At 43.0% G+C, this 19,353-nt stretch overlaps 1 protein-coding gene across 4 annotated transcripts in view; it reads left to right on the forward strand.

Annotated features, from left to right (window-relative positions):
• CACNA2D3 (calcium voltage-gated channel auxiliary subunit alpha2delta 3) overlaps positions 1-19,353 on the forward strand; it is an 859,023-nt gene that overhangs the window by 381,322 nt on the left and 458,348 nt on the right. For all 4 annotated transcript variants that reach the window (XM_053897956.1, XM_053897957.1, XM_053897958.1 and 1 more), the window contains 3 exons: positions 4,951-5,082; positions 13,278-13,338; positions 13,431-13,581. In XM_053897956.1, the coding sequence (XP_053753931.1) occupies positions 4,951-5,082; positions 13,278-13,338; positions 13,431-13,581 (344 nt within the window). The remainder of the gene's footprint in view (positions 1-4,950; positions 5,083-13,277; positions 13,339-13,430; positions 13,582-19,353) is intronic.

Below are 19,353 nucleotides of genomic sequence, written 5' to 3' on the forward strand. Positions count from 1 at the left end.
GATGGTAACAGAGCCCTCCCTCTGCTGAGCACCCTATGTGCCTTTTCTGAGAAACCTTTGAGTGAGAGCCACTCTGGTCAAAGAAGACAATGGGGCTCAGGGAAGCTAAGTCACAAGCCCAAGGCCACTGACTGACAAGTGCCAAGTGAGGTCTCATATCCAAGACTCCCAACTCCAAAGCCTGCATTTCACACTGGCATGCTGTAGTATTAAGATGCTGTGCAGGGACTCTTGCTGCAGAGAACAGGGATAGAAGAAGTGGGGTGATCTTCTTGGGACCTTATTTATTTCCTCACGCCTGGCATAAATAATGGCCAATGTGTATGGACCATTTTGTGTGTGCCAGTTGCTGTGCTGAGTGCTTTACGTGTGTTAATTTGCTTGAACCCAAAGGGCTGATTGACTGAGGATGACAAGAGGGGCTACCCACTCAAAGATACAGAACAGAAATGGAAAAGTGTGTGAGTGTGTTGGGGAGGATGCAGAGAGAACATCGGCCATCCGTAACATCAGAAAACCCCCATGTAGCGAAGTGCAAACTTGTTGAGGGATGGGGAAGCACAGGTGAGAGCAGTTATTTGGGTGGAAATAAAAGAAGGAAACTACAAATTCTTTACGGGTTATATGGTACATTATAAAGACAGAGCAGGGACGTGTGAGCTGCTTTTCAGATACAAATTGCAAATAGATCACAAAGGTGGTGTGGGACTCTTACTCTCCAAACATCTGCTTGTAGTCTGTTCTACTAAAAAGCTGAACATCTGATAAATTTCTGACTGGCATTGGAGGTAATTTAATCTCTCAGAAGGTAGAGGAAGCAGGAAGCAGAACTGCTATTGCCGGACTTCACGTTGACCACTGTGAATAATAAGTTGACACCGAATGGACAGGGACATTGGAGAAAATGACCATGTGACATGGAGCTCACTGTATTGAGCAGAAAACTGGGCATTGACACATACATGAGGCATTAAGGGAAATGAGTTTAGTCCAAGTGAGAGCCTTGTAGGTAGGACCTATCAACAGAGATTGAGAAGAATGGTAAGCTCGTAAAATTATAATGCAGACGTGAAAATTTGAACTGTTTCCATTAAAAGGATCCTTCACTAGGAAAAAGGCCTACCCATATGAAACTCAGATTTTAAAAAGAACATATACAAACCATGAAATATGGATATATTATGTAGCATAATTAAGGGAGTCTGAATACATGCAGGGGGTTGAGTGGTGGCCTCCGGAAAATATGCCCCAGTCCTGACCTCTAGTACATCCTGCAAATGTGACTTTATATGGAAACAGAGTCTTTGCAAATGTAACTAAGTGAAAGATTTGAGACGAGCTCATCTGGAGTTTAGGGTGGACCCTAAATCCAGTGACTGGTTTCCTTAAAGAAAGAGATGACACAGAGATACACAAAGGGAAGGCGCGGGTAGATGGAGGAAGACATTAGAGCGATTGTGTCTATAAAGCAGGAAGCACTAAGGGTTGCTGATGACCACCAGAGGCCAGGAGAGCAGCGTGGAACAGAGTCTCCCTGAGAGCCCCTGGTAGGAACTCAATCTGCCAATTCTTTGATTTTGGACTTCTGGCCTCCTGAATACTTTTCTTCTGTTTTAAGTCACTCGGTTTGTGGTAATTTGTTATAGCAGCCACAGGAAACTAATACAATACATTAACCTCCTAAGAAGACTAGGGGTGGAAGTGAAACCCACGCTCAGATTAGTCTGAGACTCCTGAAGAATGCTAAATGAGGCAGAGGGGGAGGGCTTTTCAACAAAGTTAGAAACAAAACACACACAAGTAGAAGGGAAACCTACTGCTTAGGAGGATGCTGTCGTTTTTGCAAGTGACCTTAAAAAAGCACACCTGCTCAGCAGCCATAGAGGGAACATCTGGCTGGGATGCGGCCCACAGTGTCATGTTCACCTCCTCCTCAGTAGACAGTGGAAGGATCTGAGGACCTGGGTAAGCAGGATATGATGGGTGGCACTGACCCTTTGGGCTCTTTCATTTCTGCTCTCTGCCAGTGATGTTGGGAAAACCATTTTTAACTTATGTTTTAGTGTCTGTTTTAACCCAGATATTTAGATGCAGGCCCCATTTTATAACGTTAGCATTTTCCTGTTTCTTTTCATCTCTTAGATGATGAATAATGGACAGCATTTCGAGATTTTCCCTTCTATTAAAATTGCTTGCTAAGCAAGATTGTGAAATCAATATACTGTGATTGTTTTACAAGCCAGAGGACATGTTATCTCAAATATTTGATCAAATAGGTGTGTGTAACACAGCCCTCATTTTAACTAGACCATATTCTTTAGTGATTCTCCTGCCCTTGTTCACCGTGCCCTGGGAAAATCAAAGCCCCCTTTTCTTAAAGAGGCATAATTTCAGAGCGACATTTAGTGTCAAAATGATTGTTGAAATAACCTCTGACCATCACAATTCTTTTTGCATTTCTGAAGGTGCTCACAGGTCCCCAAGGGGCAACCCTAAGTTTCTAGGACCACCTTGGGGTATGAGTGGCCTTTTACTACCCCCAAAGAAATCACAGTCAAGAAAAAAGAATCTCTAACTGGAAACTGTTTGACTGCTTAACATGTTGAGACAGTGAGTGAGGGAAATGGAATTTTTGCTTCTAATTGTGGAAAGTTTTTATATGATGGCAACATAATTGAGGCCATTGATGGAGGAGGCAAGAACCATGGAGTTTTCAGTGTCATTATTGTATTTACATCTTTGTGGATTAATTTCAGTGGCTTTTGTAACAAGGAGTGAGTCACAGTAATTATTGTCAAGCTTGTACAGGAGCAAAAAAGGGTTCCATTTTCCAGGATTGTGAGGATAAAGTCTTTCTCAAAATTACTTTGTGGTAAAAGGTTGAATTGGTCATTTTCACTCTCCGAGCCTATGATGTGGTTTACTCTAGTTTATAAGAGTTTGAGCACTTACGTTGAGGTGAGATTCAGAATCCCACTTGTCTATGGAATCTGGGTAAGCAATCTGAAAGAATAAGACAGGCTGGAGGTAAGACAATATAAGACACCATGTCTGCCTGCTGGGTTAGGCGCCATTTTGTGGGCTCTTTCTCAGACCTCTTCAGATGGGCATCTTGGGGGCAGCAGTCTGGCAATGGGCAGGCCACTGTGGAGGAGGGATGGGGTGCACTGTGCCAACAGTGAGTTTCCTTGTCACTGTACCTAATTCACATGACCATTTCTAGCATTATTTTGCTAATTGGCTTACTATGCAACTTGAGGACTAGAGTGACCAAATCTGTCTTTATCCCCCTGGTGTAGAATGCAGGAATCTTTGGAATAAAGATGCCATGGTGGGATTTCTGTGACTTGGGGTCCCACAGGAAGTTCTGTTGAGGGTGTTGGAATCCAGGTGAATGGAATTGCTCCATTGATGACTTTCTGAATGCCTTTTGCTGTTTGTCGTCTTCTGTAGATTTGTTTAGCCTTTCAAATAGCCCTTTAAGATGTGTATTATTATCCCATTTATAAATCACAGATCAGAAGCTTTGTCACTGATGAGTTGGATGCTTTTAGGAAAGAACCTAACTTCTTGGTACTCCGTTTCTACTTGTGGAGCATGGAAGTTACTAATGGCGCCTGTCTTGGAGGGCTGTGGTAGAGGCAATGGGAGATGAGCTAAGTACGTGCTTGCACCATGGGAGAGACTCAGTAAAGATTTCTGCTCCTTCCCCTCCTCTTCCTCATCATTAACATGCTCACCCTGTTGTCATTCTTACGCTCATCATGCTGGGACTGGATGGTGATCTCCCCTCTTAACAGAATTATGCTTTATGTGGCATCATTTTGAAACAGGATCTTAAGAAGTTTAAGAAAAAGTGGATGGTCACCAAGCATCCTTAGTGATCTATCTTTCTTCAACCACTATGCCAAAAAAAAAAATACTTATTGGCCTTCTTTGCCTTTGCCCTTAATTTTTATCTGTGGACAGAAGGCAAAGAGTTAGCTTTGGGCTGCCAAGGGTGAAGAAAAGAGATTTATTCATGGGATCACAAGGGAAGAAGAGTAGACGGTTGTGATGAGCAACCTTTGTTTTATTCATCTACCCATCCATTCATCTCTTTAAAAAAATTTTTTTAATGTTAATTTTGGAGAGAGAGAACAGGACAGAACACAAGCAGGGGAGGGGCAGAAAGAGAAGGAGACACAGAATCTGAAGCAGGCTTCAGGCCCTGAGCTGTCAGCACACAGCCTGACGTGGGGTTCGAACTCACGAACCGTGAGATCGTGACCTGATCTGAAGTCCAATGCTTAAGCAACTGAGCCATCCAGACACCCCCATCCATTCATCTCTTCATGTGTCCATAAATGTCTGGAATTTCTGCCATGTGCTAGTCAAAGGGACACAGCAGAAGACCACATGAAATGGTTCCTGCCCTCCTGGAGTTCACCATTTGCTGAACAAAAGAGGTAGAGAGATGTAGTTATGTAGTTGCAATTTATTTATTTATTTTTAAAAAAAGCAAACTTCTAAGTCAGAGGTGAAGAGAATTGGAACAGGACCATGTTGGCTGAGGTCATTGCAGTGAGAGAAAACACATTTTTCCTGTTTTTATTGCTGGGTTCTGACCCAGGAGAGGCAAAAGGTGGAAAATAATGCTGAGAAGGTCTCTCTCTGCTTTCTCAAGAACTCTGTGCTGTACAAGGTTGAAAGTTACAAATAAAGGGATGTATTTTTCAAGTAAGGAGTCATCAATAAAGGTTCCTGGGTGGCTCTGGGGGCTTGGGCAGGATGAGGAATCCCTGATGTATGGAGTTCCCAGGAGCTAAATGTTTGGGAAGCTATAACTTTCTTCACAGCTTCCTGTAAGATGAGTCTCATGCTGCTGCTATCTGCCAGCTCCAAGGGACGCCAGCCGGGGTTCTCTCTCACTTTGGTTTGTAACTTTCTCTTCTCTCTGTTTCTTTTCAGACCCAGCAATCGTCAATGGGGTTTATTGGTCCGAATCCCTAAACAAAGTTTTCGTAGATAACTTTGATCGTGACCCGTCTCTCATATGGCAGTACTTTGGAAGTGCAAAGGGCTTTTTTAGGCAGTATCCAGGTGAGTATCCCCGCCTTGAGAATTACGATTGAGATTAATGACCCTGTGATACTTTTCTTTCATGTTCAGGGTTAAATTTTTCCCTCTCCCATTAGGAGAAAATGAAAGATTAAATTCAAATCTGTTATATCTATTGTCATGGTCCAGATAGGCGCGGTAGCATGGCATCCGTACACACACACAGGCATTTAGATCTGCATGTGGTTTCCACATCTTTCTCGATAGAGCAGTTCATCAAGCTGCACCAAAAGTGAGGAGTTGGGGTGTGAGACACACCATATTTGATCTTTCTGGACAAGAGTTTGCTTTATTACTATTACTACTACTATAGTTACTATCATCATTGTTATTACCGTGGAAAGGAACAAGTCATAATTGGGCTGAATTTTAAATTCTGACCAAAGGGGTAAGAAATGGAACATGTGAGGGGCGCCTGGGTGGCTCAGTCGGTTCAGCGTCTGACTTCGGCTTAGGTCATGATCTCGCGGTTCGCGGGTTTGAGCCCTGTGTCGGGCGCTGTGCGGACAGCTCAGAGCCTGGAGCCTGCTTCGGATTCTGTGTCTCCCTCTCTCTCCACCCCTCCCCTGCTTGCACCCTGTCTCTCAAAAATGAATAAATGTTAAAAAAAAATAGAAAAAAAAGAGAAATGGAAACTATGAACTGAGGTTTCCCCACTCCAGAGCTGACCGCCTCGGAGGAAGAGCTCGGACTGGCCCAAGCACCGCCGATGGCACCAGCTCATCTTCAGGGCCGCCAAAAGCACCCTCAGATGGTATGTTCATCAGAGTTTGTCCATCATACCTTTGGAACAGGTGTTCCTGAGGCCTCCCCAGACCTCCGCTTTGCAATAAGAATTTAATTCTGGCTTGGTTTGAATTTTAATTAAGAAGGGAAGTTTTAATTTTGCTCACAAGTTGTGAAAACAGGACTCGAGGCTGCAATTGTGCCAACATCACAGCTGCAGAAATTAACAAGCTCAACCTAAAAGAAGGAAAAATCTCTCGGCATAATCTTGGAGCAATTAAGTGGAGACTTTTATGTTTTCATTAAGTAAGACTAGGCACCTGATGTCTTCCCACTTTGAGGCACAGAGACCGCCAGCCTCTGCCTCGAGGAGCCGTTTGCCCTGCACACAGCATCTGTCCCCTGAGACTTGCCTGCCAAGTGTCTGCTTTGCCAGATTATTCGACATTTCCCAAGAGTTGTGTTCAGCGGGGCACACGTGGTTCCTCCTGGAGCTCACAGAAATTTAAACAATAAGCATCCTAGTAAAGATAATGTTATAATAAACAGTGGTCTATTAAAGTTCCAGTGTCACCAAATTGCAATCTGTTTTGATACACTCAACAGAGAGCAAATTTAACGCAGATGTTGCTGAAAATAAAGCGCGGGGGAGGGCTGATCCATAGACGAAGCTACAGGGACCTCTTACCATCTTACCACGTGGTGTTTGGATGAGGGTGGAGCCAATAAGAAGAAACCATAGATCATCTATTGTCTCCGCCAGCAGGAAGTCCTTAAACTATGGTCATGAGGAAATTTGAAAAAAAAAAACGGGGGGGGGGTGCAGTAGACATCTCAGGCTGCCATAACAAAATACCACACACTGGGTGGTTTAAGCAGCAGGTGTTCATTTCTCATAGTTCTGGAGTCTGGGGAGCCTAAGATCAAGGTGCTGGCAGACTTGGTTCTTGGTGAGAGCCCTCTTTCTGGCTTGCAGATGGCTACCTTCTCCTTGTAGCTGCACATGGTAGGGAGCCAAAGCTCAGGTATTTCTTACTCTTCCTAGAAGGGCACTAATCCCACCATGGGAGCTCCATCCTTCTGATCTCATCTAAACCTAAGTACCTCCGGAAGGCCTCACCTCTGCATACTGTCACACAGGGTCATGTTAGTTTTCAACCTATGAATTTGGTGGCAGGGACAAACATCCAGTTCATAACAAAAGGACATCCTCATGAAGGGTGTGTCTAACAGGGGAAATGAATTTATGTACAAGGTTTTTAATCAGTCAGAGCCATCGACTCAGAAATACTTACCATGTTTGTGACATTTGTGGCAGAATTTTAACTTTGTAAAATTCCTGCATCTTTTCTGTGCTAGTAAAGACACGAGTCATGGTCCTATGGTGTCTCACTGCCCTATTAATGTCTTGTGGTCACTCAGTGCTTGGTTCTGAACAGAAAACACACCTCTTGTCTCTTGGACACAAAATGATTGTTAGAAGAATGACTCATGGACATTTTTTTGCTAGGATTTTTTATCTTCAGGAAACTTCGTTCCATGTTTAGAGTGGTATAATAGTATGAATCAGTGGTAAGTCTGCATGTTCTTAAAGAGAAGGGATATTTCTTCATTCTTCATTCAGTGTGTGCTGAGTTCTTGTTTTGTTCTAAGCACTATGGGAGGCTAAAATGGTGAACTTAATAGAAAAGGTCTCTGCCCTCATGAAGTTCCCTCTTGTGGGAAAATGCATTCCTCAGGATTTTGGTTGCAAGTGACAGAAACTGCATTCTAGCTAGCTCTGGCAAGGAATACATTTATTGGCTCAGGTAACTTGAATTCTAGGGAATGTGCTGTTTTGAGACATGGTTGGATCCAGTATTCAGCATTGTCATTTGGATTTTGAATCTTTCCTTCCCTCTTTCCTCTCCACCTTCCTCTATTTTGACCATGTTTCACTGGCAGGTGATCTCCTAGTGATGGGGAATATGGCTGTGTGCTTGCAGGATTATTTCTCACTATGGTCCCAGAGGAAGAGAGAGCATCTGTCCTAGTGGCTTAGATGTAAGACCAAGGATTATTCTGGTCTGGGTCACATGCCCACAGCCTCAAGTGAGGGAGACTGGACAGTGGTAGAGCTAGCCATCTGAAACCATGGGGATTGATCAGGATTACATTACTGTGGCCTTGCCTGGCGGGGATCCCCAAAGAAAGGAACAGGGAACATGAGGGAGACAGACAGGTGAACAGGTCATGATGGTACAGTGTGTTTAATGCTAACATGGGGGAAATAGAAGGTGCTAGAGGATCACTAAGAAGGAGGACAATCTCAACTTCTGTAGGTGGGAGCATGGAGTTCTCCGAAGGGGGATTTTAGTCAACATCAACCTAATAAAGTACCTGGGATGATGTTGTCTCTTTCTGAATAGATTTACACAGGCCTTTACAAGTTCAGTGTAGGGCCTTTAGCCATGTGACAACACTTCCATGTGCTGTCTTTTGGATGATATAAGTGTTCTATATCTATAGCACCTGTTATGGTAACCAACGGCCACATGTGGCTATTGAGCATGTGAGATGTGCCTAGCAAAGACAGGGGAACTAAAATATGAGTTTTATTTAACTTCAGTTAACTTAAATCTAAAATTAAACAGGCACATGTGGCTAGTAGCTGGCATGTTCAGCTGTGTAACTCTATGGGTAAAGACTTTTGTAGTCTGATACCCAGTTTCCAAGGTACTGGCCTACTTTTAGATCCTGTATTACAAAAAGGTCTCACTGAGCAGAGAGAGAACTCTGGTTAGGCTCTTCTGAACAGCAACAGCCACAACAGCAACAAAATACAGATAACAGGTCTTTGAGCTCTGCAGGATTTGTTACTCAGGCCTTATCAAAGCTCTGCTTATTTCATTATCATCCTTGGGCGTCTTTGGGAGTACGGTTAATATTAATATAATATTAATATTAATGCTGATCATAGTGATAGTGACCATCATTTATTGAGCACTGTCCTAGGTGTCTATACAAGCATTGTCTGGTTTAATCCTCAATAATTCTATGGGCTGGGGCTACTATAAAATGCACTTTACCAATGAGAAAGCAGACCAAGGGGTTAACTGACCAAGCCACACCAGCAGGATAGGAGGGAGTTGGTAATGGTGTTAATATTTTCAGCACCTCTTTCATGCTTTGTTCTTATGGCAGTTCTTAATCTATAAAATATGAATTCTGGCCTGTAATCCTGAGCCATCAGGCTTTCAATCCCCATCTCCTTTGCTAAGATATCTGCCCCAGGAGGACAGAGACATTTGGCTATCACTCTGGTACCATCATCAACAATAACATATTGTATAGGTGTTCAGTACATATTTTTGAATGAATGAATCATTCAGTGGACCAAAATCTACCAGACATATTGGTCTCATCACACTGTTAGTAGCAGCCCTGCCTCCTCAGATACAGTAGAGTTACTGCCTCTGTGAGAAGCTGGTCACTGGCTATAGTCGGTGGGACACAGTGACTAAGTAGGGAACTGGCATAAATACATTACAAAGCTATGCTCCCTTTCTTTTCTCTATTGCTTCCCTCCTCAAAGTCTTCCTGAGCCAATGACTACATAATTCCTTTTATCTTGAGATTCATTCCCCAACCAACCTGGGTGGGATCCCAAAAGGCATAGTGGCAATTCCAGAAATTATATAGCTCATGGGGTGCTTCTTGGCTACGTATCAATTTCCTGGTTCTCAAAGATTTAAGATGAGCCAACTGTTATTTCTCGGTGATTTAAAGTTCTTTGAACAGTTTCAAAATATCTGTGTGTACAAAAAATTATATACTGAAAAGTTGATATATCCTAGGGGAGATAGTACCAGCTGAGACAGGGTTGCCTGATGTTTGCCTCCAAAAACACATTTTGTTTTGAGATTGGGAAAGGAAGGGCTCAGTGGTCCAATTAGTTTGGTAAATGCTGCCTCTGCTGAGCCACTTATGGAGATTCAAGATGCTATAAACAGATTAAAGGCCCACAGTATCCATCCCATGGCATAGAAACCGGTTTTACTTTTATTCATTCAACTCATGCTGACATCCCGGAGGACTTCTCATAGGACATCTTCACGTAACGCCTGTGTAAGGAAGAGCATGGTGACATGGCATTTGGGAAATAAGGCCAATGGCCATAACTGGCAATCTCAGGAAAATCTTTTGAACTCTGAGAGACTGGAGTCCCTGCTATGAGTTGAAAATTTTGACCCAAGTGCCTGGTTTGGGCAAGATGTCTCCTCGGTGCTCATCCAGTCCTGACTTGAGTCAACTTATGACCTTTATTGTTCTACCTTAGGCCACTATGCCTAGAACTGTCTCAAGGTACTGTCTTAATCCCCACTCAATGTATACCTCACGTCCTGACCAGGAAAGGCCTGGGTCTCATGGTTCCTGCTGCCACCCAGGCTCCTTTCCTTTGTCAGAGACATTCTCTATGCACAGCCATACCAGAATTCCTCCAGTTCCTTGAACTTGACATGCTCTTTTCAATCTCAGGACCTTTGCACATTTCATTCTTTATGCCTGGGATATTCTTGTTCACCCTGTGGCCACCACTTTTGTTTTATGAGTCCTACCCATATGTAGTGGGTTGAATAATATTTCCCTCCAAATTTATGTCCTCCTGGAGCCTCAGAATGTGGCCTTACTTGGAATTAAGGTCTTTGCAGATGTAAATAAGTAAGTTGGGATGAGATCACACTGAATTAGAGTAGACCCTAAATCCAGTATGACTGATACCTTTATAAGAGGAAAGGACTGACACAGAGGGAAGACAGGGGCAGAGATTGGGGTGATGAAGCAACAAGTCAAGGATCACCAAAGATTGCTGGGAGCCAGCAGAAACTGAGAAGACACAGGGAGGGGTCTTCCCTAGGCCCTGTCGACACCTTGATTTTAGACCTCTATCCTCCAGAACTGAGAGAGAGTTCTTTTCTGTTGAGCCACCCAATCTATAGGACTTTTGTTATATCAGCTCTAGAAAACTAATATACCATCATTCTGCTCTCAATTTGAAGAAGATCCTTCTTCCCATTAGAGATTGGAATCCCGTTTTGTACACTAATGTAGCCTCAGGCACTTCTCCTTTGTGACATCTCTGGTTCCTGGGATTTCTTATCCTTTGCCAGCTTCCCTGCCCAGCATGAGGCTTCCTGAGGGCAGGCAGGGGCCAGGCCTGTCCTTCCCAGTCAAGGCTCTGGGGTTGTCCCATCTGTTCCACTTTCCTTGGAATTATATCCTTTATAAGGTTTTCCCAACAGACTCATTTCATGTCAACTTTTTCAAAAAGCACCTAGTAGGGCAGTGCTTAGAAGGAGTTACAAGCCCACGTGCAGGTGCAGGGGAATGATCTCAATCCAAAAGGAGAGCACTGAGTGTCATTAATCCCTTCCTCCCAGGCCCTAGCCTAAATGCTGGAACTGTAAAAAGAATTGCACATTTTCTTGTCCCAATGGGGCACACAGAGATGGGGCTGAGATGGGGAGGAAGGACAGCAAAGTGGGGAGGAGTGAAGCAGGATCAGACACAGTCCTTGTCTAAGAACAGTCACCACAATTTAATTTGAGAAACGAACATCCGCTGAAGGTCTACCATGGGTCAACACGTTATAAAATAATTATCGTTATTTGGGCTAAAGCCAATTCTTTGTGAAATTATAAATTGGAACATTACCTGGCCTCATCATGGGTAGAATTTCAGTGTGTGTTAAGACCATGCTATCCTAACTATACTTGGCTTTACACAAAGCAGTGTATCCGTTTTATTTTATTTTATTTTATTTCATTTTATTTTATTTTAAACGTTTATTTATTTATTTTGAGAGAGAGAGAGAGAGAGAGAGAGAGAGCATGTGCAAGCAGGAGAAAGGCTCAGAGAGAGGGAGAGAGAGAATCCCAAGCAGGTTCTGCTCTGTCAGTGCAGAGCCCAATTCGGGGCTTGATCTCATGAACCGTGAGATCATGACCTGTGCCAAAATCAAGAATCAAACACTCAACTTACTGAGCCACCCAGGTGCCCTTCCATTATATTTTAAATAAATTGTGTTTTTGTCCCTTGGTGTGCAATATCATGTCAGTTTTACTTTACCTTCATTGCCTAATGACCTTCAATTGGCAGGGGCTTCTCATACTTCTGTTTTCTGATTTGGTACAGGAAACTCTTTACATTAGGCCCATTTGTAGGTGGGACATGTAGGTACAAGGAGAACAGAATAAAATGATTTTTGGGTAACAAACGGCCATCTCATGGTTTTCTGAGTAATAATTTGGGAGTGTTATCAGACACATATTATTATTTCAGTGTGGTCCAGAAAGTTGGCCATCAGTAACTGGAAAGGAGACTCCCACTGCTACCATCTGAGTCAGGATTTCCTCCTGTGAAAATCAGTTTTCTCTTTTTATTTTCTTAACTCTAATGTCTGTTTTTCAAATCCATTCCTGAGCAGCATTAATGGTTGAAAACAATGATTTGCTATCTTATTTTTAGGGAGCACTTTTCTTTTTAAATGAAATTTTATTCTTAAAAACCAAGTTGTCAATAGAGAATGTTAACCTTGGATGTATCCCGACCAGTCTGCAAACCACAAGATGAAGGATATGGGATCCTATCTTACACATGGGGAAAACTCCCCGGGCTTCAAAGCCTGAAATTCAAACTTTGTAATGCAGCATAATTAGGACCATTTTTTCCCATTTCAGTTGTAGAAAGCCAGGCCAGTATTCCTGATGGTAAATACAAGAGTGAGGGGAAGACAGGCCTGTGTATATTCTTTTTTTTTAAATGTTTATTTATTATTTTTGAGAGACAGAGCATGAGCAGGGGAGGGGAGGGGCAGAGAGAGAGAGGGAAACACAGAATCTGAAGAGCTATCAGCACAGAGCCCGACGCGGGGCTTGAACTCACAAACCATGAGATCATGACCTGAGCCAAAGTTGGACGCTTAACCAACTGAGCAACCCAAGCGCCCCAGGCCTGTGTATATTCTAAGATGGAAATGTATTGAGCTCCTACCTGCCATGCTACACACATTGCGTTACCTGGACCCAGAGACATGGCCTGACTCTGCCCCGAAGTCTATGAGTGATGCTGCCAGGTTCAACAACTTGCGGGACAGTGAGAAATGACCTTGGCTAATTTCATCATTAGCCACGGGAAGGGGCTGGAGTCCTGTCCTTCCCTGAGAGACAAACGTTACTGAAGATGTCCCCACTCTCCAGCAGGCCTTAAAGCAACTGAGCTAAGGCCATGTTTGCTATAGTGTTCTAGCCCTGAAGCACCTTCCCTGAGCCGGTGATGGAGCATGTGATGAGCTGGTCATTGCATGTGATTTTTCACCCTGTCTGTTCAATCAGCAAAGCAGAGCAGCCTTGAAATGCTATGAATAAATATTTGGAGTTCCTGGGTTTCTCATAACTCTATTTTTCTTCTAGGGATTAAATGGGAACCAGATGAGAATGGAGTCATTGCCTTTGACTGCAGGAACCGAAAATGGTAGGAAATGGTCAAACCTCTTAGTTACTTTTTAAAGAGAACTTGTGGAGAGGTTCGTAATTCATTTTTTGCTTAATTTTCCCCTGACCTAGGTACATCCAAGCAGCGACTTCTCCGAAAGACGTGGTCATTTTAGTGGACGTCAGTGGCAGCATGAAAGGGCTCCGTCTGACTATTGCGAAGCAAACCGTCTCATCTATTCTGGATACGCTGGGGGATGATGACTTTTTCAACATAATTGCTGTGAGTGCAGCTGTTTCGTGCTTTCTCTGCGCTTTGGGTTCATTTGATCTTTTAGCAGCAACCGGTTCACATTCTTATTGCTTTTGTACACACAACATTAGAAGTCCTGCCCGAGATGAGGACCAGTTAGCCCCATGTGAGCTCCCTGAATCACGATGTTGGAATGGCTTTCAGAGTCTGGGAAAGCAGTTGAGCACATTTCCTCTCCTCACCTCGCACTCAGGCACTGCCATCTGGAAGAGTAGCACCAGATTTGGTTTTCCTGGGGAGCCAACCTTTTCAGAACCTTGGGGAATTAGGTCTTGCAAGATATTCCTCAGACGGCTAGTGGAGATTAACTTTAAGCTGGTTTGGTCTGAAGACCATGATAGGAATACTAATCACGATGACAAAACAACTACACTGTAGAGAGCTGTTTAAGGCTCACAGAACCCTTTGTCTCAGCTTCATAAACAAAAGTGCGTTTATTAAGTGCATACTGAATGCCATTCGCTTACCCTTCATATTTGCGTGATCTTTTGTTCCTCACGGCAATTTTAGCATGGTTTTTGCATTTTCTCCGATGAGGCTGCTGGGGTTGCGAGGGTCAGTGACTTGCCCAGGGTTATAGAACGGGGAGGTGGGAGACCCGGGACCCAAACAGGATAGTAATAACATGCTTCCTGGAAAGGAGCAATGGCTTCTGAATTCCATCTCCAGCTCTTTTTCCTCTTCTCCCCAATTCTCTGGTGTGAGTCTCATCACGCACCTTATGTCCCTCCTACTCTTTTTCCAAAAACTATAGCCACAACAAGCCTGCTTCTTTTCCCTGAGTACTTTACCAGGAGCTCCTGCCTAGTAGTCACCTGTGCTTTGCCGCCCCACCTCTGCCTAGGACACTGAGTGGCTGCAAAAGTCAGTCAAGGCAGCGTGGTGTGGTGAACAGAGTGTGTGCTTTGGGGTTGGGACTTAGTTTTGAATAGTTCTGTCCCATACAGCAAGCTGCACATCTTGAGGCAAACTGTCAGCTGAAGCTTGAGTAATCACATTACCTGCAGAGTTGCTGCCAGGACTACCTGAGCTGTGGCACAGGAGCCCCCCCCTCCCCAATGGCAGGACATGAAAGAAAGGGTGTTGTTTGAAGAGTAGTGCAGACAGGCTCCAAGCATGCCCCTGCTGTGGTCTGTGTGGCTTCCCCAGGCTCCTGAGCAGATGTGTCATCATGGGATCCTGTATCTAGGCAGCCTTCTGCATGGGCACAGAGCCTACTTTTATTGGCGAGGCAGAGGGCACGGGTGTTTAAATGGCACTTAAATGGCTCGAATTAGTGTCCTGCCCACATGCTTCTGATGAGACTGAGCAGGAAGGCACAGCTGTGGGCCACCATGATTTGTAGCTTCAGATTTTTAAAAGCCCTAAAGAAGAAAAGGAAGAGAAGGAGAACAATAGATTCCATGGGAGCAGGGGTTAGGCTTGTTTATTTATTCAACTATACCCAGTGCCCGAGACAGTGCCTGGCAAATAGTAAGAGTGTAAATACTGCTGAAAGGATAATCCCTGCAGCTGCCTCGCCCACCTTATGCCAGCTCTCATGAGTGCCCCATGTGGGGGATCTCATGGGATCTTCACCCCAGCTCTGGGGCATGGACACAGAGGAACCGACAGGTAGAAGCTACCATCTAGGGGTGCCCGGGCAGCTTGGTCGGTTAATGTCCAACTCTTGATTTTGGCTCAGGTCATGATCTCATGGTTCATGAGTTTGAGCCCCACGTTGGGCTCTGTGCTGTCAGCATGGAGCCCGCTTAGGATTCTCTGTTTCCCTCTCTCTCTGCCCCTCCCCCCCCGCCCATCCCCCACTGCCTGCATGTGCAGGCTCTCTCTTTCTTAAAATAAGTTTAATAATAATAATAATAATAAAAAGAATAATAAAAAGAAGATACCAGCTAGAGGTCACACAGCCAGAAAAAGTGGCCCAGTAACAACTCAGAAACTGTCTGGCTTTACCTCATCCTGCTTCCTGAGCAGAAGTGAAGAGATCATAGTTGAGTGACTCAAACATCTTGCTGTGAAATTCTATGGCCCCAGGGCACAGTTCTTTAAGGAAACTTTCAGACAGAACTTTGGGTTTCTAAATTCAGAAAAGTTACTCTAGTTACCAGTCTCATTGTGAATATGCAAATGTAGCCTGATCCCCACACATCCTGAAGCATTTACAGATAAGAAGCAGCTAATTTGGGACTATCTTTCTTATTAATCTTTAATTACTCATTACAGAAGTATCAGAAATTAGCATAATAAGAAGTGCTAACTAATTACATTGTGGATCCTTTATCAGTCAGGATTTATTGTTCTGTTAACAAAACCAATCGATTGAAATAATCTCTGTAAGTTCATTAAGATATACAAACAGTGTCAACCCAATAATGAAGACGGAGTGATTAAGATAATTAAAAGCAGACATGCTAGTTATTATAGAATAGTTAAGGAAGAAAATTAATTATTTTTTTTTTTACCCCAAATTGTCCCCTTATATAAAGAAACCCATTAGAGGTCCCATTAACCCTCACTGTACATCTGCTTGTTAGTTTTCAACATAAATGATCAACTTCAAGACCATTTACATAATTATTTGGACAATTAGGAAGATACTCTGAACTTTTTTATTTGAAGCCTCGATACTAAAATTGTGAAGGCTGTCCCCCTAAGGGGTAAGAGAATGGATCAAATTCTTTAGTGAATTTATATTAAAAGCCCCAGGATGAGAAAAGGAACCACTAATTAACAATGACTTTTACACGTTGATTGTTTTATTACAGGCAACTTATGTAAAAATTTTAAACAATCAGAAAAGTTGCTATTCTCTTGCTGTTTGCCACATATTCCAAGTTTTTCCAAGTATATGAACATACGTAATTTTTCCCCAGCAGTAGAATCCTGTTTTCCAGAATACTCGGCAACTTGCTTCTATGCTTTTATTGTAAGCAAGTGTATTTGAAGAGCAGAGCATTTCATCACCCTGTAGTTGACATTAATTATTTAACCAGTCCCCCTTTGCTGGACATCATGCTGTTCTGGGTCTCTTTTCTGCTCGAGAGTGCTGCAGAGAATGGACTTGGGCATGGATTCTTGCAGGGTTGGGTGTGCTTCTATTGAATAATATCTGGAAGTGGAATTGCTGCACCAAGAGGCATGCATATACTTAGGTATTACGAGAATGTCCACTAAGTAGGGTCTTATAATGGTTACACACTTAGAAACTGCACAGGCATACCTTGGAGGTATGGCGGGTTTGGGTCCAGACCACTGTGGTAAAGTGAATATCGCAATAAAACGAGGCAAATTTTTGGTTCCCCAGTGCATATAAAAGTTATGTTTACATGACAATGTAGTCTGTAAGTATGCAATAGCATTGGGTCTAAAAAACAATGTATGTGCCTTAATTTAAAAATACTTCATTGCTAAAAAATGCTAACCATCATCTGAGCTTTCATTGATGATCCCAGATCACCATAACAAATATAATAATAGTAATAATAAAGTTTGAAATAGTGCGAGAATTACCAAAATGTGACAGACAGACACAAAGTCAGCAAATGCTATTGGAAAAATGGTGCCCACAGATTTGCCCTGCAGAAAATTGCTACAAACCTTCAGAAAGTAACCTTGTGAAAATAACGCAGACTCTGGGAAGCACAATAAAACAAGGTATGCCTTTAGTACTCAGCTCCATCCGCTGTAACAAAATACCATAATGTGGGTAGCTTACACAACCGAAATTTATTTTCTCACGGTTGTACAGGCTGGAAAGTCAAATATCAAGGTCCAGTAGGGTTTGGTTTCTGTGAGGCTTCCCTTCCTGGCTCGTTGACAGCCATTCACCTTCTCATGGTGTATGTTCCCGGAGAGAGAGAGAAAGAGGGAGCCAGCTCTATCCTGTCTCCTCTCACGCAGGTGCCAGTTACGAAGCCCCATCCTCATGACCTCACCTAGCCCTAATCCCCTCCCAAGGCCCCATCTCCACATTGTGGGTTAAGGCTTCAACATGAAACTGTGGGGAGGGCGCACAAACATTCAGTCCATGACGCCAACATTTTGAGAGTTCTAAATAGTGGATTTGTAATTGGCAAACGTCCATGTTCATTCCCTTGAATTGTCTCTCTCAATCCTAAATATGTTTCACCAATGTTGCCTTGCCACATCATGGTGGTGTTTTTTTCCTCCATTACCTTCGGTTTCTACGCTGGTAAAATTGCTCGAGTAAGATGCTGTATGTAGGTTTTTCAGTCTGTTGAGAATGGTTACTTGCCTCCGCCTAGAGGGAGACCCTGCTGCAGATTCTTGTACGTGCAGGACGATGGGAGGTTTGAAACTCCATCCAGAATGCCCCGCAAATCTGTTTGAGTGCCCTGTTCTTGTCAGCTGGAGTCCATTTATGGGAGAGGACATGATCATTTCACCCTTCATTACACTGTCCACTTTCTCCTGCTCGTTGGGTAGATGTTTGAGGAGACATTTCAGAGTTTCAGAGAGAAGTAAAGAATACACTCTCGTTTTTCAGTGTTGGAAGCCCATGTGCATCCTAGGTATTTGTTTATACAGATCTACTTCATCGTTGCCACTTGGTTTTCAGTGCCTTAATAAGGGAAGCGGGGAGAAGATGTAAATAGTAAGAGTCTTTCCTTGGCTGTGTCAGTCCTGTGTGCACGTGTGCGTGTTTGTATTAAGCTCATTGGCTAAATGCATCTTATATATTATACTGAAAAGCTTCCAATTCAGGTCTTTCCAGAGAGTAAATGTGAAACGATAATGTTAGAAACTGTTTTAGCTTTCACGGACAGGGTATTGCAAAATCTAAGACTGATGAACTAAATGGGTGAATTATAAAAGAATATAAGAAATAAGAGAGTGATTTTGTGCAGCCAAAGTTAAAATTTAAGGTCAAACCACTGGTGCATGAAGAGAGATGTCACTGACAAGAGAAAAGGCATATTTTTCTGATTTGCTTTGAAGTCTAACTACAAGCCATGCATTAAATTAACAATATTATCATAAAAATGAGGGTGCTAATTCTGTCCGATGCTGAAATTTGAAAAATGGTTTTACAGAAGCCTAAGCCATGCATTAAACGAACACAGTATTAACTGGACTGATATTGTTAAATCAATTTAAATGCTTCCTGCAGCCTGTGTTTGTGCCGAGTTGAATAGAGAAGAGCACCATTTGTTAGTTCAACCCAGAACTTTCTGGTGCCCTGGTTTTAATTTGCAGAATTTTCTTTAGAACCGTTCCTCCAGTGCTTTGTCTGCTACGGATTTACTCTTTCAAGTAATCGATTCCGTATTAAAAGTATGAGGCTGGTATTTTCTTTCAGTGCTCATTTGTTCTGTACTACTAATTACGTCCAGTTGTGTTTCAAATTACACAGGAAGCTCCTCTAATGCAGAAGATCCCTGGGATGCCTGTACTGCTGAAAATACTGTGGGCTCATCTGCTTCATTACATAAACCCTACACATTTTCATTCGAAAGGTTATTTAATCAAAAGCGCGCCCAATAATAAAACCGTATAAATATTTAATGGAGTTCCAGCAATTCTGCATCAGTTTCTTGCCCTGCATGAGCATGCCAGCCTTGTAATTCTGTGGTTTGGGGTGTGTGTGTGTGTGTGTGTGTGTAACTTAGGATTCTCTAAAATGTACCCACTTACTTCATTTACTTTTTGTTTATCTGTTTTTTGAAAGGGATAGAGATTCTCTTTTTTTGTTGTTTTTTGTTGTTTCCTCTGTGTCAGTTT

This window comes from Panthera pardus, unplaced genomic scaffold (assembly GCF_024362965.1).
Source record: "Panthera pardus isolate Hobbes unplaced genomic scaffold, ASM2436296v1 HiC_scaffold_8, whole genome shotgun sequence".
Classification (NCBI taxonomy): Eukaryota; Metazoa; Chordata; class Mammalia; order Carnivora; family Felidae; genus Panthera; species Panthera pardus.